The following is a 25,719-nucleotide window of genomic DNA, read 5'->3' as shown; positions in this document are numbered from 1 at the left end:
TTTTATTTAACTTCATAAGCATCACGGTCTGATGCTGCTTTTGGCAGATTCATTACGCCACCTTACTGCGCTTTGCTGCAGACTTCTTTTTAAGTAGTCGCCATGCACCTACTGGTAGATGTTTCAGGTAGCTGGGTGTGGACTATATTTGCATAAGCACTTAAAAAAACACAAAGAACAGTTACTTACTTTACAGTAGCTGGTGTTCTTCGAGGTGTGTTTTCCTAGTTTATTCCATGACCCACTCTCCTACCTACTGCCATGGGGTTCTATAATATTGGGATTCTGCCATGGTGAAGGAACTGAAGAGCAGTTGTGCCCGTTGCATCCTTTATACCCTCATTATAGGAGCACGAGGAGACTACGTGCGTGTGTGACTCCAGCAAGCACCACTGGCTAACAGACAGTGATCTCAAACGTGGGATGCTTGTGCACCAAGAATGGAATCTCAATATCTCTCGAAGAACCACAGCTACTGAAAGCTAAGTAACTTTTTTGCCTCACCTCCTCTGCCCCGATGGAAATCTCTCCTAATCCAGTGTATGTTCCTTGATTCCTGAGGTGTATCTCTAAATGGTGTTTGGTTATATGGCTGAATCAGATGTTTCTATCAGGAGCTGGCATCAAATTTAGTGGCAGGAGCACTCCCAGATTTTTGCTTGTGACAGAATGAAGTCATGCTTCCAGATGAATGCATAAAAGAGAGACACAGCATGTCTCCGTGAGCAATACCCACATCTGTAATATGTTTCTCTAGCTTAAATGATAATAATTTAAGCACTGAGCAGTGTTCTGTGCTCATTTTATCTTCTTCAGCCTCAAGCTCAGGAGGGGGATGATACATAAACTTAGAATACAAGTGAAGAGATGTTCAGCTAGTGATGCTGGTTGGCTATTACCATCCCGTTAAAAAATGCTCTTCCTAATTCTCTTGTTAGTTTTCCATTGATTCGGCTATTCCCAAATAGCACGAAAAATGCCCAAATTCCCTTATTTGCAAGCCAGTGTAAATGTTTAAAGACAATAGTCAACTGCTAATAATTATAGGCTTAATGAGCCTGATGAACTCTTGCTCACAAAAAGAACCAGAAGCCTTCACAACCATTACATTTTGATTAAACAAAGCACAATTGCTCTGCAGCACCATCTGCTGACACTGAGGTGTACATTCAGAAGCATTCAAAATTGTGATGTAGAAAACTGTGCAAATAACTGATTTTTTTCTGTTCCTTTACTGTATCAAAAACTCAGTAAAAAAATTGTTTTTTTCAGCTCAAAAAGTTGAAAAATTAATGTGATCTGACACCAAACATTTTTATGTCCACATTTTTCAACACAAAATTCTTCAGATTGTGTTGTTGTTTTTGTTTGACCAAAGCAGTTTGGTGAAATCAACTGTTTTCATTAAATGTTTTGATCAACCTGCAGCTGCATTTTTTTTTTTTTTGGATTAGGAAAAAAGTTTGGTTAAAAAAATCACCCTGATCCAGTCACAAAAACTATTGGCAGTTCCAAAAGAATATTTAACGAAGGGCTTTGTGCCCAGGGAAATCTAGACATTTTTCTGAGGAACTTCTGAAGTGTATAAGTTCTTCAGTTGGACATACAAGCAACTTCCCTTAACGGTGATATAGTAATTACTGTTTGTGCCCTTATTAGAGAGAACATCTCCATTTAAAGGGGCTTGAAAAGTGCAATCCTGTTTCCAGAAACATTTTGTACATCTGCATTTAACTTAGCATCCATGCAGTATAAAACCACAAGAATATAGACGTAGAATTGTCTTTTTAACAAACCAAACAAAACCAAATATTAGAATTGTACACACAGTCTCAATTTTATTGACATCCTGTACATAATGCTGTCAACGTGGGTAATAAATAGCATACAAAATTAAATGCATTTTGTTTCTTAGGCAGTGTTCACTTGGAAGCAGCAGAACATTTCTGTTATACCTATCATGATTTGTGACATGAGTTTGAGTTCAGAGAGTTTTATTTAAATAGAAATCTAACATACTTGTCTTGCTAGACTGCTACCATGCATCCCAATAAACGTGACAACTAGCTCTGTCTCTGGGATACTGTCATTTTTTCCAGTTTCACTATAACGTGCAATAAAATGGACTAGTGACATAAAAAGAATATGTTTCAAATACAAAAATTCTTTTTATACAAATATATTTTTCTTTATAGTGCCTAATCACTCTTAAAATACGGCATTCTCGTAATAAGTATTTGCAACAATATTAAAATAAATATTCTAGAGAAAAGTTCAGATGCATTTGAAAACTGGAAAACAGAAGCATATAAAACTGATTTCATTATTAAAGTTTACTTTAAAGTTTTTGTTCTTTATACAAGCTATGATAAAAACCACGTAAAGATGTCTGACCTAAACACACAGAATATTGCTATTCAGCAGTTGGCAGTCCTACCATTTACTACAATAGGGCTGCCCGTATGAAGATTCGCTCGACTCAGCAAGTTTTTGTAAGGTTGGGATGAAAGTCTCCTACATTCCAAAAAGGGAATATTAACTCCCACTGTGAGCTTTTAACTGCTGAGAGATGACCAATACTGAGCAGATTGCAAGCCAATAGCCTCTTTTTCCTTCATTCTCATTTGAATGTTTGGACCTGTGTGGTGTCGTGAAAGGGCAATCCCTTTCCTGCAGTGTTGCGATACAGTAAATGCCTGAGGAATGAGTTGGAAGCAATATTCTGAATGGGTCACTGGTGCTTTCTCTCAGTCCCCTTTCAGGGTGTAAGTGAATCTAAAACTAGTGTTGTACATTTTGATTTTCGTGTTTTTCATTCAAACTTGATTTTTTTAACAGTCTTCCTCTTCCGTCTTCCCCTCTTCCCAAACACACATCAACAGAAGTTTTGAAAATTTGATGCAATAATTAAGTTAGTCTAAACAGATGCCTACCTCTGCCATCATCTAGTTTTGCTCCAGCTTTTACAGGAGGTATAGCTCAGTGATTTGATCGTTGGCCTGCTAAACCCAGGGTTGTGAGCTCAATCGTGGAGGAAGCCATTTAGGGACTGGGGCAAATAGATGTCAGGGAAGCCTGGCTTACCAGAACAAGTGGTAAATCTTCGAGGATATGTAATGCCTCACATACAATTTGACCATTAGGGGGCAGCCAGTTCCATAAATGACATTTAGGGAGCTGTGTGTGTTGCCTCCAGAAAGTTTGAATCTCTGAGCATTCCTGCAATTTCAGTGGTATTGATCATACTTCTGTTTTTGAGGTATGGTGCTGTGTTCCCCCAAATGCCACCAGTATAAGAGGAAGCATTTCCACCCATTCTTACAGCCTGGTCTCTTGCACTTCTTCCTCTGTCTCTTCCTGCAAGGCACTGATTTTGGGTCTAGATTTGCGCTTGCTTGAATTCCTGCGATGTAGTGGGAATAGCTTAAGGCGATCAGAGTAGCTGATAGCCTGCCTGAAGGAATTCTTTTCATTCAGCAGCTTCTGGATTGACTCGTATTGCCGCACTTTATTCTCTTCTATTACCTAATTAAACACGTTCAATCAGTTAAACGTACATCAACAGTGCTGATAGAATTCAGTTAACTAGATAAACAGAGCGGCATAGACTGATAGAGAAAATGTCAAGAACTTACTTTGGAAAAAGAGAAAAAAACAGCTGATTCTGTGTAGTCTGAAATGTCGAATGACCAATTTTCATTATAAAATCAGAAAAGGAGTTTTAAAATTATAGTTGGTTGGGAAGTGTTCTTGGGACGCTCTATTTCAAAAATTATTCTTTTTTTCTTTTTTTTTTTAAATTTTGCGCTCAACTATGAAAGGCATGACCTAAATCTCCAAATATGTTGTGTTGTATTGGCTTACTGAGATGTTCCTTCCGATATTTTTGTGGGGACTGAAGGAAGCCAGGAGGAGTTTATGAGGCAATTCAAGTTTTATATTACAAAGAACTTCATAATATAATAAATCCACTTGAAAGGAAGGGGTGAACCAGCGCCTTATTCCAGCAGGGATATAATACAAAGCACTGGAAGGCTGGAGGAAGGAAACCAACCAGCAGGGCTTTACTTCCTCAAACTCAAGCTGCATTTACACTACCAAGGCTATAGTGGAATAGCTATGTCAGTGTAGCTATGTCAGCATAACCCTGTAGTGCAGAGCCCACCTATGCCAATGGAAGGAGGTTTTCCATCAGTGTAGGATCACTGCCTCTCCAAACAAGATTACTATGTCAATAGATGCATTCTTCTGTTGAGACAACTATCTACACTAGGCTTAGGCTCATCTTTCACACCCCGACCGACACAGCTATAACAATCTCACTTTCCAGTGTAGATCAAACCTCAGGCTAAGAAGCAAGCAGGAACTGACCTTATTATGCTGATGACAAGAGACTGTGTAAATTAAGGATTGGATGCTATTCTGCTATTCTTTGCTGTTTTTCTAGAATGTTTTGGGCTTAGCTGAAGAAAGACGCAGTCCTTTTATGGGTTTCTCGGCATAAAACCTGATAGGCTACAGTCACACTACAGCGGTCTGTGAAATGGATGTAACTGTCCGAAGAGATTTCCTGACAAAATTTCTGTTGATAGTGTATGGCAACACACAAAAGCCAATTGGGAGAGCGCTCTACTCTGCCAACAGAGCAGCCTGACTGCCTGGCTGCTCTTTCGACAAAACAGGCACCTGGAAGGACAGCAGACAGGGCTGCCCACTGTTGTGGATGCCCTGTCCGTTGAGAGAAGCCCCCCTGGCCCCCAAGCATCCACACAGCTTTTTTTGTCAACAGAATCTTTCACCAGCAGCATTTTTCCTCCAAGCTCTGAGGCAGAATGCTGCAGCGAAAGTGCTGTGTTTTGTCCAGATACTGTCGACAAATCCCATTTTGTGTGTGCACACTTCGCAAGTTCTGTCAACAAAACTGGGGTTTTGCCAGCAAAACTCACTAGCATAACTGTAACCCTACTGTGACACCCCAGCATTGTCTCCTGATGGCACTGGTACTCCACCTCCTGAAGAGTCAGTAGCTAGGTTGACAGAAGAATTCTACCATCAAGTAGCACTACCTACACGGGGGTTAGAATGGTTTAACTATGTCATTTTTCATATCCATAACTGTGGATTTTTCATACCCAAGTGTAACATAGTTATACCAATCTAATATCCTAGGCTGGGTCTACGTGAGCCCCTTCCTTTCGGAAGGGGCATGTTAATGAGCAGGTTTGAAAGATGGTAATGAGGTGCTGCTATGAATATGCAGTGACTCATTAGCATAATGGCAGCCACAGCAATTCAAAAGTGCGGCTTTCGAATTGCACACTGCCTTTGGAGACAGGGACCTTCCAAAAAGACCCCCCCCCTCCCGTTTTCAAAAGCCCCTTCTTCCTATCTGATAGGATAGGAGGTGGAGTACCTGTACCATCAGGAGAACATGCTGGGGTGTTACAGTAGGGTTACAGTTATGCTAGTGAGTTTTGCTGGCAAAACTCTTCCTATCCTATCCTATCCTATCCTTTGCTCTTCCTATCCTATCTGATGGGAAGAAGGGGCTTTCGAAAACTGGGGGTCCTTTTGGAAGGTCCCCTGCTCCATGGGCAGGGCAGAGGGATACATTAAGGCTGAGTCTTTCCTATCCTGAGACAGACCCCAGTCTGCGTGAAAACATGGAGCATGACCGTGGGCCTGGGGGAAGACTAGCCTGTTCAAAGAAGAGTAGTGGTAAACCTCCCCATTAGCCTAGCAGACTGCTTGGGTAGGCAGTTCCTGGCACTGTTACCCCAGTGTGGAACAGGGCACTGGCATGAGGTGCTTGGGGGTGTTTCCACAGCAGAGAATCAGGGGCATACCCATGAGAGAATGGGTTTAGTGCCCCAAATTGCATTAATTCCACTCCAGTGGTGAGAAGAGGGAAAATGTGACCTGGCACGGAGCTGGAGGGCACACTTGGTCTAGGGGGCAAAGAGCTCTGCTACCTGATCTTGCAGTGGGGAGGGAGGAAGTACACAGAAAATTAACTAATTTCATGAGCCACTTCTCAGCTTTCACAAACAGTTGATCTTATTTTCTTAACAGCCATTAGTAATATACTGAAAAAAAACATGCAACACCTACAAATTTGGCATTTCCTTAATTAATCATGAAAACTTGAAATAGCTGTTCTGTGTTAAAGAGAGAGAGAGAAAAAAACCATAGTCTGGCCATATTAGGCAGACTATTTCTGCTGCAGTTCTCTAGTTGCTGTTCTGCCCATATGTCCTCAGTTTAATTAAAAACAGGTGCAGACATCTGAATAGTTGTTGTAAAAATGTCAAATATGATGACAATTCTCAGGCACTTCCAGCCAATTACAGAAAAGAAAGCACCAGGTATTTGAACTGACCCTAGGCAGCAGACCTGGCTAATCTAGCAATAGATGTGTTACTTAAAATATTGTGCAAAGCCCATCTCTACCAATTATAAGAAAATCATATTAAAAAGATACAACAACTCACCAAAAATTGCTGACATTCCAACATTGCTTCTAATCTGTGTTCTGAGAGTATTACCGTGCAGTTTGCAAATGCATGCTTGAGAGTTTTTCTAATCACCTGGAAGGCTCTGAAAGGGAAAGCAGTTTGGACATATACAGAAAATGGCAAATTGTAAGTTGAAAAACTTCCTATAAGCTTTTAATACTGAGCTACACCTTCTAAAGATTTCAGAATGACACATACAAAATTACATTCTGCTATCATCAATTACAATAATGAAATGTATGTTCTAATTAAAATTATTGGCCACATGTTAATAATTCTATATTGTATAGAGAAAGTTATTTTGTCCCTTTTAGTAAAAATGCTATCCAATATTATCATTGTTTTGGTGTAATTCCCAAATTATGTTTCTTTGTCTTAGCTAGAAATGAGTTGAACCAGGTCATATTCTACCTAATCCAGCATGAGTGTTTAGTTAATCCTGTGATTTTTTTCACCAATCAGTGTTATAAACAAATATGTATTCTGCACTATCTTGAAGTGCCATACTCAGGGTATGTCTCCACTGCAATTAAAAACACTTGTCTGACCTGTGCCAGATGACTCAGGCTGACGGGCTGTTTGATTGCAGCATAGCTATCCGGGCAACCCAGTGTTTAGGACCTTGTGAGGTGTGGGAGGAACCCAGAGCTTGGGCTACAGCCCAAGCCAAAATGTCTACGCTGCAGTTGAAGAGCCTCCCAGCCAAGTCAATCGGCACGGGCCACCTGAGGGTGTCTAATTGGACTATAGACATCTCTCAGTGGTATATTTGAGATTACATGATAACATCACTCAGTGCTGCCAGATAGTTTGCAGTGGTGCCACCCCCAAACATTCATAATTTATGCATCAGGCCCCCCAAAGTCTCACGAGATTGGTTTAAAATTTGTGAAGTAAAAAAACAATGATAAATTGCTTATTTATTGTATTCTGGTTCCTGGGCCTTTGGGTGCACTCAGGTCACGTTTTCAAACTTTACTTACAAGCATGAGTGACTAAAGACTTTCTTTTTGTTTTTAAATGAAAAAAAGTCAGATTCTCACATATGTCCACAGCCACAGCATCTATGGCTTTGAGAAGACACAACAAACAGTCTGAGACAGAATAAAATTGTGAGATTTGGCAACCCTTCAGTTGATGCCATTGATAGAAGAACTGTTCATCTAAATAGCCTGACTTCTCACAATACTCACAGTGTATTTTTAATTAGTGTGAAATGGTTTTCTTAATGTTAAGTGTACGGTGCTGCCATTTTTCCTAGGTCTGATCAATACATTGTATTACCGTGACCTCATTACAAATCTGTGCACAATGGGAAATTGGAGCTGGAATACAGTAAGCTAAATGAAATGCAAAGACAGGTTAATTTGGGTAAAAATGTATGTACAAAAGCAAAGAAAAGACTCAGACTATTCACTTAACTTGTCTGTCTTATGCCTAATCTTTATATTGCATCCTTTCCCAATACAGCAGTGTTTTCAGAGTTCTTTTACATACTGCATATAGAATGCTTGTGCCTATCCATTGTAGAGTTTGATTAGTGAAAGGAAATGAATAATTTTAATGACAATGATCCAGTAACAGGCAATTCATAGTCAATGTCCTATTTGCATTTAATTTCCTTTTTACTTTTTCCTTGAGTATTTACAATTGTAGCCAAAGGGTCAAAGCCATTATAATATCTTCGCAACAGAGATCTATGTTTCCATTATGTCACTAGAGCTTTTGCAATAAACAGGATGAGAAAGTTATACTCCCAGGCTTATCCATTCTCAGGTGCTAATTCCACTTGTAACTTCCACATATACTTTTTCACTTACACTGCAATAGGGTTTTACAGGGGGTTTTATTAAAATTATTTTAGTGGAAGGGTCACATACACAGTGGTTGGTCACAGCAGCAGCAAGAGCTATGCCATGCTTATTTGCAAAACAATCTCAAGTTTAGAGGACGTTCAGGCTGTCCAGCCACAGCCTGTAATCAAGTTGATAAAACACCTTTGTTCCTTTTGTTATGCTTCCCACATGCTCAGATGGCACTCCCTGTGCACACCTGCAAAGCTACCTCATCATCAACTCCAAATCGTTCCTCAAAAGTCTCCTTAGATATGATGCCTACAGAAAACTAGCAATGCTTAGGATGTGGATGTATTACACCACAGCTTATCTTTCATATTAGTATGGCTTCCTTGTATTCCCCCATCTCTCTCTCTACCCATCCGCTGACCCTTGCTTTCTCCTTGAAGTTGATGCTCTTCAGGGCAGGGATTGTGTTTTTTTGTTCTGTGCTTATACAGAGCCTAACACAAAGGGACACTGGTCCACTTAGTGTTAAAATAATAAGTGGTGGAGTTAGCACTAAACATTGTATCCACACACTTAATGACTTATTAAAGTCTCTGGTACCTTAGAAAGACACCAGAATTAACAAATTCTGTCATCAGTGTAATCTTAGACTAGCCTGCAATTTTTCTTATTCCATGTTGTCCAGTGGACAATGTCAGAGTAGTTATATTTCTGCAAAGGGCCATCCCTCAGACCTGCAGTTCCGAAGAACTGCATCCAAAAATGATTGCTTATTTATAGGAGGTGCTACCAGGGAGAGGCACTAACAATTGAGAAATGGTTTCAGAAAAACCAGAACAGTTGGTCCATTGATAAAATGTTCCAAGAGAGAAGCATTTCACATATACAGTCACTGCTTTTTATACGTTGAAAATATTTTTATTTCAAACCAGTAAAGGACACTTATAGTCGTCAAGTGGCAATACCATGAATGAATTCACAATAGGAATTCTCCTTTTTTAAATGCCTCACTCTAACCCCACTGAACATTTAACCAAATATTGCAGTTTTTGCTCTGGTTGTGAGATTGTTTAAAAAGTTTCAGCCAAAAGGGAGTGTTTTTATTGCTGAGTTGTAAAGTGCTAAAACTGGAGTTAATTCCAAGCAACTTTATAGTTTCCTTGTGCTCCTACACAGCTGTTTGTTAGATCCACCTCTTCCTTATAGTCTTCCAGATACATTACAAATTTTTGGGGGCAGGGATTGTCTTCGTTACATGTTTGTAGAGTGACTTGCTTAATGCGGCCTTGCCCTCTAGGTGTTGCTATAATGGAAATAATAATTAGCAATCATAACAGCAGCATGCTCTTGTATGGAGAGAAGAGTGCACTAACACCCAGGAATGCATGTGCCTCTAATCCTCATTGTGCCATTTCCTTGCTTCATGGCCTCAGTCAATTTACTGAACTCCTTTGAGTCAAATTCAGACCTCATATAGTTAATGAAGTTGTATCCATACATTAGGGATGAATTTGGCCCTTTGTGTTAGTTTCCACACATATAACATACCTGGCTCCCAGATGTGGCATTAGTACTCTTAGAAGAAAGGAGTACATTTAGTTTATTAAGGGGTAAATTGTGATTTGAACTGTGCACCCACCAAAGTGAGGAGAGAGCAACTGCGAAGTATGAACCTGGGGGAGTACAAATATCCTCTGACTATGTAGGAGTAAGTGGAAATACTTGCCTTCTTACTCACTGCTTGGAACAGCTAAGTAGAGTAAAATAGGGGCAAGGTTCCTCTGTCCACCGTGCACACACTGGCAGAGTAGCTGAGCCCAGTGCAAGGGTGCTCATTTACCACTGGGACAGTCCACCTGTAAATTAATAATCTTCCTGGAGCAAAGAGAAAGCAGGGCTAGATGGCCTGTAAAGCACACTGTCTCCCAGAGTATCTACAGGGACAGTACAATTTACACACATACCTTGTTCGGGGCAGTACCTTAGAAAGAACAAAACATGACAAAATAGTACTTTGTTGGGCTGCATAATTGACTTCCCTACCTCACACTGGAATATAGCAAAGAATCAGGAACACTTACATGGGGTCAAGATGAGCGCTTGGTTCATCAAGCAGCAGGATTTTAGCTTTACTGAGAACTGATCTGGCAAGACACATCAATTGTTTGTGCCCATGGCTGAGCACACAGCCACCATCGAGAAGGACAAAATCAAGCTGGCCTGGAAAATGCTCTATTACAGACTTCAACCCAACCTGCAGGAGACAAAAAATCAAAGGAGAAAGTTGTATGACAGAAGTTGGTACTTCGTTACAGTATCCCATTGTCTTGACCCCTCTGTCCTTTGATTCTGAGACTGGACAGAAAATGTTATCTGAAGCAATGATACAAAATTGCCCAAAACAAAGAGTTGGAAGATGTGAACATTTCTGAGTCAGACTGAAGCTTATGTCAGAACACTGAGAGTTAAAGTTGTTTGCTTGTAAGACACAATGAGATGTGGTGTTTTGACCGAAAGGTTCTGAGTTAGCAACCTAAAGGGAAACCTGCTCCTTTTGTTCAGTGGTGATGTGCGTCATCAGTAATGCTGAAGGAAGATGTTTCTAAAACCAGCAAGGGCTCCTGGGTTACTAGGAGTGGATTTCTCACATGGCACACCACACCAGCAGAGAAAATAATAAAGATTTACAGAGCAGTTGTAACCATAGTTTTGAGACCACGCCCATCCACTTCTTCTTTTGTCTGAAAGATGGCAAGATTACACCCCTCCAATTCTGTGTCCTTAGTAAAATGCTCCTGGTGTGCCAGTCTGCTCTCAGGGCACTACAGGCCTTGATACAAATGTGAGAAGACTTTGCCCTCAGGACAGAAAAAGTGTTGCATCAAACTGGAATTCAAGGAAAAGGGAAGTGCTTTCAGTTTGTGTTTTAGGATGATGCTTCTCCCCTAGCACTTGAAGGCATTCTCTGTATCACTATAAAATGCTTTAGCATGTTTCCTCTTAATGTCTAGATTCACTGCAATCTTTGCCTGAACAATCTTGCATTAGCAACCTCAATTTTTTTTAACCTTAACTGCTTTTGTGAATTCCAGAATTCAGAAATGTATATTATGTTCTTGCTGTAAGCTATGCACCAGTTTAACTTGCCAGAAAACTGAAAATAGTGGTTATCAAGGTCATAAACTGACCTTGAAAATGCCATTTGCAATTTTGTAAATGGTTTTCAATCTGCACCACAAGGCAGAAACAACTGCATTTCCTTTTGTTTTTCCAGCTAATATAGGAGCTCCAGCAAACCAAATGTCAGAGCCCAGATGATGCAGAAGAATTCAGTCTGTTGTTTGGTTCAGTGTTTTTCAGCAGAATGCTAGCTGCGCGCAGTCATTGATCACCTCTTATTCAGCTACTCGCTCACTCACTGACCAAACCAACTGATAAACAGATGCCCAGAAAGGAGACTTTCCCTTTAAAACAATTTGTGCACATATAATGGGACCAAAGTTTGTTCTGAGCTACATTCTTGCAGCCCCCTTGATTCTGGTACAGTTGCACAAAATGTAACTTGGGTGAAAATTTGGCCTAAAGTGTTCTTGGCTAAATGTTCGATTTTCTACTGAAAATTTTACCATAAGAAGGAGCCTCCCCATCATTTTAGTCACAATTTTCCAAAGAGAGAGAAAATAATTCTGATTAACTCTAGCCTCATCCTGCATCTACTAACCAACTCTCACTGTTTATTCCTGAAACTTCCATTACAGTCTAGCAGACGGGGAAGGAACAATTATGGCTCTCTGGTTGTGGCCACACTACCCTTCCCTTTTGGAAGGGGCATGTTAATGAGGGAGTTTCGAAGATGCTAATGAGGCACTGATATGAATATGCGGCATCTCATTAGCATAATAGTGGCTGCACACGATTCGAAATTGCCACTTTTGGAATGCGTGCCACTTATGTAGCTGGAGGCCTTTTGAAAGAACCCCCAGACTTCGAAAGCCCCTTCTTCCCATTTGGCCTTTCAAAAGCCCTGTCTACACAGGTGGCATGCATTCCAAAAGCAGCACTTTCGAATTGTGTGTGGCCACCATTATGTTAATGAGGTGTTGCATATTCATGCCAGTGCCTCATTAGCATCTTCTAAACTCCCTCTTTAACATGCCCCTTGTAAAAGGGAAGGGTAGTGTGGCCATAGCCTTTCTTCCCTGGGAGGTGGGGAAGAAAAAGAACCTCCTGCTGTGGACCCTGTGGCCAGGATGAAAAAGACAGCAAACTATGGGTCGGTACCAGAGTTTCCATATCGTCAATGGAGAAGTGAATTTTTCTGGTGCTGGTTATCAGACTCTCTTGCCCATTCCATGGGATGAATGGAGCAGGTGAGACAGTGGCCAGGTGGGCTGCTTGAGTGGTCATGACTGAGCAGAGCTGACCAGGAAGAAACAAAAAGGAAGCAAAGGCTGCTAATGAATGGGGAAGAAGGTTGAGAGAGCAAGAGGCAGGGACAAAATGTTGACAAGGGATATGCAATGGGCTGTACAGAACCTTCAGGGCTTTAAGGGAGCACAGTCCTGGTTATCAGACTATCTGCCCCCAAATGTCTTGCATGGGAAAGAAAGCCCAGAGAAGGCATAGGGCCAGGTTAGTGGCCTGGATCTGAACTGGGAATAACGGTCCCATTTGTAAGCCCCAGAGACTGAAAAGGCACTAGCAGTTCATTGCTGAACCTGCACTAATGTGATCAGGCGATATGCATTGCTTGATCAGGCACTCATGGGAGGAGCTGCCATTCCCTTTAAATGAGGGAGGGAGAGAGAGAGAGATAGGGCCAGTGTTCCCTCTAAATTTTTGCATCCCTAAGTGGGATAAATTTTGTTATGTGCACCAAGGCATGGGTGGATGTGCACCACCAATAGAAACACAGGCTGCCCAGCGTGGGTGGCTGTGGGCACTTTGCTAATCAGCTGGGTGGCACCTGAATTGCTCCTGGTGGCCACACGAGTACTCAGCTTACAGGGAACATTGGCAGGGAACCAATACTCCACTGCCTTGCAGAGGGTGTTTTTATTAAAAATCATGAGCAAGTCCTGGCCAGTAAACAACTCACCAAAGCCTGAAGCCCTACCATGAAGGGCTGACAGCCTGAGCCCTATCATGAGGGAGATGAAGTCATGGAATGCATGTTAACGCATGAAATCCATGGTCTCAAATAGCCTTTGCCATTACTTACACCTGTGCCATGTGCAGTGCTACCAGAGCCCACTTACAACCACACTGAAAAGCTCTGGGGAAGCAGATTCAAAAATCCCATCTGAGAATGCCTTCCTTATGTTCCAACAGTGCTTGCTGTGTGTCCAGCTTAGTTCTGGGCTTATGTAATTGTATGTTACTCTGGGTCAGCATGTAAGTGTATTGCTGGCCACCCAAAATTTGAGATTGACCAGAAAGGTTGGCCACTAGTGTCTGGCTCCTGAAGTTGACCATTTTTGAACTGAATCAAAGCAATAGATGTGCACCCTTGAGGGGGGATGGGGACGGGCAGGGGTGAGACTCAATGTTTCACACACACACTTGTGCTTTTTGGAGGTTGCCACAGAAACAAGGGAGGGAGAGACTGCTGTTGATAAAGGTGGAAGAAGACTGTTGGGGTTGGCAACGTTGCACCATAAATTAATTGCTCAGTCAGACATGCAGATACCAGACTGTGAAAGGCAACTGAACAGACTGTGGTTTGCTTTGTTTGTTGTTCTATCTTCTTGAAACATTGGCATGCCTTACCATGATCTAACAAGCATTTTTCAAGAACAGGGACAGGCTTTTTATATGTTATTATCTGCATATTATTTATATTTTAATAAGAGTGTTGGCTGTGGGCATATTTTGAATTCTGTAGTACTGTGATTTTTGCTCATGCCGGATAAAACGATAATAATCTGGGGTCCAATGCTGCAGGAATTCATATATGAATACCAAAATATGCACCACTCATGTGCATGTATTTAAATATGTACAAGTGTTTGCAGGATAGAAGCTCTGGTTTGCATAATACAAGCATATCTTTAGTTTAGAAAACTTTGTATTAACTTTTCGATTGAAAACTTAGGTTCATGTGTGCTGGGGAGCTTGAAGGAACATCACCAAATCATCACATTAGCAAGAAAACCAGCAATTTCTACCTGTTTGGTAGAATATCGAAGCTAAAGCTCCACAGTGTTTCTCCTATTCCCATGGGACTTCTTGCTTTGTCAGTCCCATAGGAGAATGCATCTTTCGGTGACACAAGCTGTGTGGAAGTATTGAAAGAGAAATGTCACATTGTGGGTCATCTGTAGTAAGCCAAGAGGTGCTAGGGAATTTCATGCATTGAAAAACGTTGTGGATAAAGATTAGTATAAAAACTTATTACTGTGCTGAATGCATATCTTCGATTCCAAGGCAGGCTGGCTAGCTGGCATATAGGGCATCTGTAGGATGCTTTTCATGTCACCTTTATGTTCATCTTTAAATATTCTGGCTGAAAATTATGTTGTCTAGTGACATTTCAATAGGACTTGAAAAAAATCAGAATGATAAATGGTGCAAGGAATTTTCTGAACAAATTTGCTCATCTGTGTTTCTTGCTGGGTCATCCAGCAGAGCTATATCCTGAAACCTCACCTGTGCTAAATAATAGATCAGAGCAAGGTTTATTAATATTTTCTTCTTAGCTCTGACAAAAGCAGCTTTGTTGGGTAATAAGCAAGGTGTTAACCTTTCTCTATGTTTTCCTTCTAAGACACTATGTAAATATAACACAATATGACTACTTGCACAACATTTTTTTATTACTGTTGTTAAGCTATACACCGAATAGCAACAGGCAGACTTAACAACCATAGACAGGTCTGAACTGCATACAGACAATTTCAAGGGTAAGTAGTTTTAGGAGTTTGGGAGAAGAAAAGAACAGGTTATGATTATAATGAAAAAAATAATCTGAGAAGGTGAGTGTGAGGGAAGAACACAAGATCTATTTAAAATCTGAATAATCCAGCAGTCCTGAGGGTATAGGCATTTTCTGCATTGGCTGCAGCTGAATTTCATGGTGGTGTGGCCACTAATAAAAAGATATCGGCTCATTATTTAAAATGTAATTTACAAAGGGTGGGCTAGATGTTGTGAATGATCCAAAAAGAACTTCCTTTGAAGTCCATAGATGGCTGGCTAACTATGGCCTGAGTACGTAAAGCCGTTTGTTTAAGGAGCAAGGGTAATTATATAAATTTCTAAATCTCTCTTCATTCAGTGAAAGAACAATTTTGAGGGAGAACATCTGCAGAACTAGCTTACTCCTGGTCTACATTAAAACTTTATATCTTACCTCAAAGGTGTGAAAAATGCATGCCTCTGAATGCTACAGATAAGTCAATCTAACTCCTGGTATAGAGGCAAATAGGTCACCTGAGCAATTCTTCTTCAGTCATTCTAGCTATCAACACTCACAGAGATGAATAAACTACAGCCGTTTGGAGGAAAATAAATCTTTCACTGTAGGTAGCATCTACGCTGCAGCACTTCAGTGGCATACGTACATTGCCATAACTGTGTTGCTGTAGTACCAGTAGTGTAGCTATGGCCTTGATAATGCTGTCAAACAGAAACACCTGATTCCTGCCTTTTTAACATATCATTGATTGTTTTCTACTTACCACATTTAGAATGTAAACTCTTCTGGGCATCGAGAGTGGTTTTTGTTTTGTTCTTTTTAAGTACTGTGTTATGGATGATGCTACTTAAATAATAATTTTATGGTTAGTGGGCTAAATTCCTTCCCACTGTAACTCGCTTGTTTGCAGGGAAGGTATGCAAATAGTATTGATGAACAACACAAATAATATCAAATGGCTTTACCTCCTCCGCAACCTTCCATAATTCTTCATCGCTCCATTGTCCATAAGGATCCAAGTTTTTACGAAACGATCCAGAAAATATAAACACTTTCTGAGGGAGTACAAAAAATACAAATAATTTTAAAACTGCATGGCATGTTGAAAGTAGAAATAGCAAGGGGGAAAATGTCAGAAAATGTTATTTTAATTAAAACCAATTTTTCACAAAAATTGTTTTGACAAATTCCTTTTAAAAAGAAGAAAACTTTGAAAATGTCAAAATACATTTGACATTTTTGGAACTTAACTTTTTTTCATTTCAATATGGCATTGTGGTTTGAAATTGACAGTAATGTACTGTAAAACATTACATAAAATGCTTCAAATCAAAATATTCTCTTTTGGAACTTAATTGACCTCTTAGAACCTCTCAATATTGTTCAGATTTTGGATATTTTTTTTCCAAAATCTTGAGTTTTCTTGTGGGACAGAAAATCAGTTCACTGACAAGCTCTACCCAGAAGTTACGTGAGCTTTGTAAGAATTCCTGATGGATCCTCACAATGCAGTATAACCTTAACAGCAGTTTTGTTCCTCAATTTAGTTCCAGTGATACCTGGCACATAGCAAAGCCTGAATCATGAGAGGAATAAAAATAATCCATTGACACAGGAGTCTTGCACAACTGATGCTACAGTAATGTTCTCTTTTTTTCTGCTTTTTTGTGTGCCCTATTAGGGTGGCGTGTGTGTAGATTTCAGATCTTGACAATGATATTTCTCTCACAGAAGTCTGTCAGAGTTTTGCCTTTATCTTCAATGTGATCAGGAGTAGTTACTTGCTTATGTTTACAGGTGTAAGAGAACATCTCTTAGCCAGCTCCCACACCCAAAAATCAAGTTGACTGAGCTAAATCCACATTCTTTAGTGGAATATTTAAGCCAACCTATCCCCCAGCATAGACAGTATTAGGTCAACACAAAAATCTTCTTTCAACCTAGCTACTGCTTCTCAGGGAGACGGATTAATTATGGTGATTGGAGAACCCCTCCCATCACTGTAGTGACACTATAATGAAGTTTGTAGTTTGGAACATGACGACAAAGCTCAAATTAAATATTTGCTTAATCTCTTCTTACATTATATGGGCAAATCAGATTCTGACAGAAATGAAGTACTGTACTTCAAATGGCACTGAGATTGCACAACTATTGCTAATGAGATGAAATTAATGTGAAACCTGCTGTGTTACTTGATACCCTTTGTTGCCTATGGCAAACAGAATTCACTGTCATTGAATGTCAATGTCTTGGTGGGAAATATTCTAATGGTTATGCTCCTTCTCCTGGGTACACTGTACACCTTTTGACTGCGGATAAAGTAAAGAACCAATTATTGTCTCTTTGTCATTTTGTTTTCCTATTGTAAATGTTTATTTAAAGGAAACATATTTTGAAATGAAAGTGATTACAGTTGTGTAATTTCTTGCAGAAACTGACTTTTACCCTTTGTGAATGTTTTAATGCATCTACAAATGAGACACTGATATTAGCTAAAATCGGTTACAAGTAAGAGAGTACACTGGATCCTTCACATAGTTTGACCAAACTAGCACATTCATACCTTGAGGTGTACCTGGGACTCCAGTCTAGGGTGACTAGCAGTCTGGTTTTCATTCAGAACATCTGGTCGAAAGGGGACCCTAGCGGCTGACCTCACTGTTAAAACCCTGCCAGCAATGCTGCGGGGCTAAGACAGGCTAGTTCCACCTGTCCTGAAACCATGCTGAGCCCCACAAGTGGCCAGCAGGTCTGAATCCTAGGTAGAGGGGCCATGAGGCTCTGTGCACTGCCCCAGCCTTGAGCACAAGTTCTGCACTCCGCTGGCCTGTTCTGGGGGAGCAGTGCCTGTAAGTGAAAGCAGTTTGCAGAGCTCCTCCTCCCACTCCCCCACCTGCTTTAGCCTTGCTGCACCACTGACTGGGAACTGTGCTGGAGATAAGACCATGCCCCAACCCCGCCCCCAACCCTGCCCCTCCCCTCAAACCTGTAGTGTCATCCCACACTCTGAAATCATCATCTCTGACCTCCCCCGCAAGCCCTCACCCTCTCATGCACCCCAATTCCCCGCCTCAGCCACAAACCCCCACCTGAATTCTAAATCCCCCAGTCCTCTTCTACACCCCAAAACCTTCATCCCTGGCCCAAGCCCAGTGACAGCATCCCCAGCCGGAGCCCTCACCCCATCATAGTATTGTAGAATCCTCGGGCTGGAAGGGACCTCAGGAGGTCATCTAGTCTAGCCCCCTGCTTCAAGCAGGATCAACCCCAACTAACTCATCCCAGCCAGGACCTTGTCAAGGTGGGACTTAAAAACCTCAAGGGATGGAGAATCTACCACCTCTCTAGCCAACGCATTCCAGTGTTTCATCACCCTCCTGGTGAAGTAGTTTTTCCTAATATCCAGCCTACACCTCTCCCTCTGTAACTTCAGACTCCTTCAGACGCAGACTCCTAGTTCTGCCATCTGACACCACTGAGAACAGTTTCTCTCCATCCTCTTTAGAGCTCCCCTTCAGGAAGTTGAAGGCTGCTATTAAATCACCTCTCAGTCTTCTCTTCTGTAAACTAAACAAGCCCAAATCCCTCAGCCCCCCCCTCATAGGTCATATGCTCCAGCCCCTTAATCATTTTTGTTGTCCTCCACTGAACCTGCTCCAGGACATCCACATCCTTTTTATAGTGGGGGGGGGGGCAAAACTGGACACAAAATTCCGGATGTAGACTAGAATAGTAGTGCCGAATAGAGGGGAACAAAAACCTCTTTAGATCCGCTCGAAACACTCCTGCTAATGCACCCTAACATGCTGTTAGCCTTGGCTACAGGGGCACACTGTTTACTCATATCCAGCCTTTCATCCACCATAACCCAGAGGTCCCTTTCCTCTGTACTGCTGCTGAGCCAGTCAGTCCTCAGCCTATAACAATTCTTGGGATTCTTCTGTCCCAAGTGCAGGTCTCTACACGTCTCCTTGATGAACCACATCAGATTTCTTTTGGCCCAGTCCTCCAATTTATCCAGGTCACTCTGGATCCTCTTTCTACCCTCCAATGTATCTACCTCTCCCCCTAGCTTAGTGTCTTCTGCAAACTTGCTGAGGGTGCAATTCAGTCCCTCATCCAGGTAATTAATAAAGGTGTTGAACAGCACTGGCCCCAGAACCGAGCCTTGCTGCACTCTGCTTGAAACTGACCACCATCCAGATATTGAGCCATTGACCACTAACCGTTGGGCCCGACCATCAAAGCCAGTTTTCTATCCATCTTATAGTCCATGGATCTAATCCATACTTCCTTAACTTATGGGCAAGAATGTTGTGGGGGACTGTATCAAAAGCTTCGCTGAAGTCAGGGTATACCACAATTCCCTCAATTCCCTGCCACAGCCTGAAGCCTTCTCACTCTTCATTTCTAGAATCATTCCTGAGTGACCCCCCCGCCCTTAGAGCCTTCCCAACCTTGCTACTGCATGTGAACTCCTTGCCCCAGTGACTGAGAGCGGGCCACATATGAAGGTGAAATACAGCATGCAGAGGGCAGGGCAAGGGGCCAGGCTAGGGCATTCAGCTTTCTGGGATTAGAAAGTTGGCAACTGTACTGCAGGCCTCGGGCTACCCCAGAGGGGAACTACTATATAGTGATGCCTCTGTTTGAATTCCAAAGTGATTTTGATTTGTGTTTAAATAGTTGAAATCTTTTAATTGGGACTATCACAAATGTGTCTCTGCTATATAAACTGATGCTATTCAAAAATGAGAAACCAGTGCTGAGTCCTAGGGTACATCTACACAGCAGCCTTACTTGGAAATAAGTGATTCTGGAAATGTTTATTTCAAAAGAACACTACTACGTACGAAATACATTTTGAAATAGCACTTAGCTATTTCAAAATAGTGTCTACACACATGGTGCCTATTTCAAAATAGAGCCATTGGACACGCTATGGCTTTTTTCAAAATGGATGTTATTCCTCACAGAATGATTTTTACCAATTTCTAAATAAGCCAACCGCTATTTTGAAATTATTTTGAAATAGTGGTTGTGTTGTGCAGACAAGGGATGTCCAATCTTTTTTCATCAGGGGTCACAGCAAATTTTTACGTGGTCCAGGTGGTCAAACACAAAATAGCCCCAAATTGACACCAGCCTTAGACCCCCCACAGCGCCAAACTGTCCCCTTTCCACCTCAACACTTAATCCCCCTCGCTAACCAGCATGCCTTCCTAAGTGCAGCACTACACAAAGCACAGTATCATCTTGTTCTGCAAGTGCTGTTTTTTCCTGTTAATGCTGCTTTCAAAAAGTCTTACTCTTAAAGTACAGTACCTAAAAAAGTGCAGGTTATCACCAAATGAGTTGTGGCATTGTCCTGGATTTTGGCAGCTTCCTGCACATTTGATCAAGACATTACTTTCTTTCAAGTGCCTTACTACCTATACAGGGCTCAACTGTGTAGATATTGTGTTTTTAACTGGGCTCCAATCTGCCTATGTGATACAGGAAAAAGTAGCAGTCACTAGAAATGTTAGATGATTCTAGGAAACAGCTGGCTAGTAAAATATTCTGTGCTGGTTTATAAGGGCACCAAGAAACCCCAGGAAATGGGGACCAGACTTGTCAGGGGACTGGTGATAGATAGGGACCCTTCTGCATCCTGGTTACCAGTACAAAAATAACCCTGGCTGAATAGTGACAAGGTGATGATATGATTTATAGTTTATAGTCAGAACTGGCATCTTATCAAGTTTCAAGATAAAATATAGCAAAAATAGGCTGTGCCTACACTACAAAAATAACTTTGAAGTTGCTTACTTCGAAGTACAACTTTGAAGTAAGCAACCTCGAAATTGAGAGTCTACACACACCCTACTTCGAAGTTAAACTTCAAAGTAAGGCACTGCTCCATTCCTGGGAGTGGAGTAAAGACTTCAAATTAGGGGGAAAGTGTGTTGTGTGTAGACTCTCTGCTGGCTACTTTGATGTAGTGCCTAACGTTAAAGTTAACTTCAAGTTTAGTTCCTAGTTAACTTCGAAGTTAGTCCCTTGCTACAGTAGCAGTAGGTGGGGTGGTGGGTGCCAGCAAGCACAATAACTGACCCCTCTAAACAATATCCCTGAATGCTGTTACACAGAACTCCCCTTGTCTGGCTGTGTGTAAGGGGCACCACAGACTTGGCGTGGAGTGCTGTGTCAGAGATTAAAGTGATAAGCCCTTCAGACGCTGCACACATATGTGAGCAACAGAGTTGTACTTTCCTAGGAATTCTGGAAACTGAAAGGTGCCAATACCTTAGCTACAAGTACTTAATGACAATAGAAAAGCAACCTACAAATCCTAAACCAGACTCTAGCATCAGACTAGTCCAAAGTGTTGGACTCCCTGCTGCACTATCCTCTCAGGTGTCCCATGTGCAGCTCCCTTCGCACCTACTGTTTGCAGACCACTGTGCTGTGGCAACATGCTCCTTTTTACTGTTAGGCTTCGCTTTCAGCTCCAAGTCTTAAGCTGCCTTCTGACCACCCTCAACTTGGGTTAAACTCCCAGACTGCTGCCTTTGGCATTTGTGCATACAGCTACAGTTATTGCCCAGATCAATGTTTCCCAATTTTATTTTGGCCACAGACCCTTTTCAAACTCGAAATAATTTTGCAGAACCCCATTCCCAGGCTCTATCCTACTCGCCCCTCCCACAAACCCACCCCCATCTCCAGGCTTTACCTGTATCAGCCCTCAGCCCCCAAATCCACCCCCATCCCCAAGCTTTACTCCCTACCCCCAGGATTACCCCATCTCAGCCCCAAACTGGCCCCCTGGGACTAACCCATCTGCGGCGCTGGCTGAGGGGCTCATGCCAGATGATCACATGTGCCCAGTGGAAGGAAAGCTGGTTTAGAGGTGTTCCACTGGTGGCAGTGCACCAAGCCATGCCCACCAGTGGGATGTGGCCGCTAAGGTCACGAGGCAAATGAGGGGCTCTCTGTGGCTCCCTGCCCTGCCACTGCTGAAACAGTAGAACTCAGTTTAGTTGGTTTTACAGCCTGATCCCTCCCACCACCCTGCTGGCCATTGAACCAATTAAATTCAGTTCTACTGTTTCAGCAGTGGCAGGGCAGGGAGCCGCAGAGGAGTCAGCTATCATAACGGAACTTTTTTTTTGTGGAACCCTTATTTTCACTTTGCAGAACTTTATATGTTGCTGCAAAATGGGATCATCATCCGCTGGTCAGCAATATTCATCCATTTTTCTTTGCAGCTTTGCTGCATCTTCTGGCAAACCCTTCCATGCTCACACAAGTTTGGGATTTGTGGACCAGCATGCTCCATTGTAACAGAGATATAGCCATGCTAGTCTATATTCTATCAAAACAAAAAAGCAGTCCAGTAGCACTTTAAAGACTAACAAAATAATTTATTAGGTGGTGAGCTTTCGTGGGATAAACCCACCTCTTCAGACCATAGCCAGTCTGTGCTGGTATGGCTATGGTCTGAAGAAGTGGGTCTATCCCACAAAAGCTCACCACCTAATAAATTATTTTATTAGTCTTTAAAGTGCTAGTGGACTGCTTTTTTGTTATGCTCCATTGTAAAACAATGAAAGTGACTAAACATAAGGTGTGACCAAGGGAAGAAAGTAAGCAAACTGAAAGATTTCTTTTTCTCTTTCAGTCACCTTTGAGGTTACCATAATGAGACCAGATATATTTTCAGATGGAAATGTGATTTCTCAACTTGAGGGTAATCCTTTTGTTTTCATATGCAAAAGTTTAAATGTTGTGGTTTCACAGGCACATGTGAATGCTTTCATCTGTTTTTAAATATTTACAGCAGAGAATTGGAACATAATAGCACTGAAATGGTAGGGATTTCTGCAAGTTTTTCAGTGCCTAGTTCTGCAAGGTGCTGGACAATCCTTAAAGAAACTGAAGTCCTCTTCTCTCATGACTCTTGCCAGGAACAGGAGATTCCAAGCCCCTTGCAAGACTGAGCTCTCAAAGCAGGGAACAATCCATATATGCTGCCTTCCATTTGCACATGAAGCTCCTGAACTCCATAGGAGTTCTGCACACGGATCTAATGCAGGCGATAGCCAACTGTATTGTAATATTGACATCCTGGATCCACTGCAAGACTTCAGACTTTGCAAAACCCTTGCTGTGAGTGTCTGGGGAGTTACACTTTTCAGCTATCTGTGTTTTACAGCGGCTACTTGAAACCCTGTGTAATAGACCTGGCTATGAACTCTGAAAGGAAATGGTCTCAGGAATATAAAAAGCAACATGGAAGAAAGTAAGTTGAATACTAAAAAGTCAAACCACCATGTGAGCTGGAAACTGGTAAATGTCACTTTTCCTTCTTAACTCCTTGGGTGTGTCTACACTTGCGTTTCTCTTTCGAAAGAGGTATGCAAATTAGGCAAACTGAAAATGTAAATGATGTATACATTTGCATATTTGGCACCTCATTTGCATATTCTAATTTTGAAAGAGCTTCTTTCGAAAGAAGAAAGCCAGTGGAGATGCTACTCTTTCAAAGATGGGTTTACTTTCAAAAGAGCAGCGTCTACACTGGCTTTCTTCTTTTGAAAGAAGCTCTTTTGAAATTAGAATATGCAAATGAGGTGCCAAATACGCAAATTTATACATCATTTGCATTTTTATTTGTCTAATTTGCATACCTCTTTCAAAAGAGGAATGGAAGTGTAGACATACCCCTACAAAATGAAGTGTGTGTGTGGGGGGGGTGGGGAGAGCAAATGGTGTCATCTCCTTAGCTTGCATTCTCACAGAGTATATTTAAACTATTTTCCAATTCTGACAACTCTATTGGACATTTAAATCATATGTGCTATACCACACTGCCAAGGGGCCTGTCATACGCCATCATGCTCACATATGACGGGCCAGCTGCCCTACGGGGGAAGTATTGGAACACACCAGGGACCATGTAGGTGGGCTCAGTGGTATTCCAGCATATCAAGTGACAAACTCAAGCGGATCTCTAAAAACAACAAGTCCTGTGGCATCTTATCGACTAACAGATATTTTGGAGCATGAGCTTCTGTGGGGATCTCTGTGACTGAGACAATATCAGAATAAAGGCCTCACTCTCTGCATGTCAGGCAATGATGCTGTCCTCGCTTATGCCCCTTAATGTTATTCTCAGGCTTCTCTTCATTTTGTTCTAATGAGAAACGGAAGCTGACCTCACAGTATGCTGAGTTCCACACTGGTGCAGTTTCTGGGGCCATTTCTTTATTTAACTTAGTCAAATACCTTGAGATGTATCTTCTGTGAATGACAGTGCACAAAAATAGCTTACTTACATTGAAGCAGGACATGACTGCCCACTCTTAATAAATGGGCAGTCCTATACATCTAATGTAACTGCTGCTGCAGGAGGGCTCGTCAGCCTCTCCAGAATAATGAGGTGGGTCTCTATACACTGTGACTATACTTCAAACAACCAGATAACCCATGTTACTGCTTGATATTATGGTTTTCAAAAAAATTATCTAGACAGGTACAAATTCCCAGGCAGTGTGGCCAACAGTCTTCACCACGTCCTGGCCTCAGGTGGAAGGTGAGAAGGGGTGGCTCTCGGCCCCCCAGAAGGGAGGGTGCCTTAGGCATAAGGGGTGGAGCTAAGGGCTAGCACCCCACAAGCAGCACTTCAACGCTGTCCAGGGCACCAGTGATAATTTAAAGGGCCCAGAGTTCCAGCTGTTGCCATTATCACTGTCATGGCAGCAGCTGGGAGCCATGAGCCCTTTTAAATCACTGGGTCCCAGGGTAGCTTCCCTTTTAAACTCCTGTTGGTGGGTCTATCCCTATGGCAAAAGCCAACCAATAACAAGTGAGGGATAAGAAGAAACTTCCCCTCTGGGAAGCTATTCCATACTGATTATCTGAGTCACTGGAGTGATTTGCTGCTGGAACCCTCCTCTGTAGCAAGGGTAGCCATGGACAATCACCTGGAGAAAGGTGTGCCATGGAGCAACTGAGGCCTTCCATTAGCAAACTGTATTTTAAGAAATGGCAGTGATGGTGGGTGGGAGAAGGGAAGGTTGTCATGGGGTGATCAATAGTGTAGAAAAATCCCAGCCCCACCCTCAGTGCTCATGCCTTGTTCAAACAGCTCTCACCGGGACTTTTGAACATCTGTGGTTTGTTGTCGGCCAGATTCCAGGGAGGGGATAAACAGCTCCCTGCCCCTGTTCTCAGATGAAGGCTACAGAACAAAAGTTTCTTTGTTCTAGTGGACGATGCTGTGCAATGTAAGTAATGTTTTTTCTCCTGGGGGGAGGATACTGGAGGAGAGGTAATTTCACTCTGGGAATTTGTAAGGTGCAGTTTCATAGCAAGTGGTCAGTGTCTGTGGACCTTGAGGACAGGAGCCCCTACCAGGCAGTACAGGCAACTTAATTTAGTAGGCTACAAATTTCTTTTTGACACTAGGTTCTCTTTTAAAAGTCCACATTAA

The 25,719-nt window shown here is 41.9% G+C and overlaps 1 protein-coding gene across 1 annotated transcript in view; it reads right to left on the bottom strand.

Moving 5' to 3' along the window:
- Positions 1 to 1,812: 1,812 nt before the first annotated feature.
- Positions 1,813 to 25,719, bottom strand: part of CFTR (CF transmembrane conductance regulator) — a 164,300-nt gene continuing 140,393 nt past the window's right edge. Inside the window, exons 24-27 of the mRNA XM_075005183.1 lie at positions 16,202 to 16,291; positions 10,402 to 10,574; positions 6,492 to 6,597; positions 1,813 to 3,525 (exon numbers count right to left, since the gene is read on the bottom strand). Of these exons, the coding sequence (XP_074861284.1) occupies positions 3,319 to 3,525; positions 6,492 to 6,597; positions 10,402 to 10,574; positions 16,202 to 16,291 (576 nt within the window). The 3' untranslated portion in view covers positions 1,813 to 3,318. The remainder of the gene's footprint in view (positions 3,526 to 6,491; positions 6,598 to 10,401; positions 10,575 to 16,201; positions 16,292 to 25,719) is intronic.

This window comes from Carettochelys insculpta, chromosome 1, assembly GCF_033958435.1.
Source record: "Carettochelys insculpta isolate YL-2023 chromosome 1, ASM3395843v1, whole genome shotgun sequence".
NCBI lineage: Eukaryota > Metazoa > Chordata > Testudines > Carettochelyidae > Carettochelys > Carettochelys insculpta.
The sequence above is the reverse complement of the archived record's forward strand: the minus strand, read 5'-3'. Positions and strand labels throughout refer to the sequence as shown.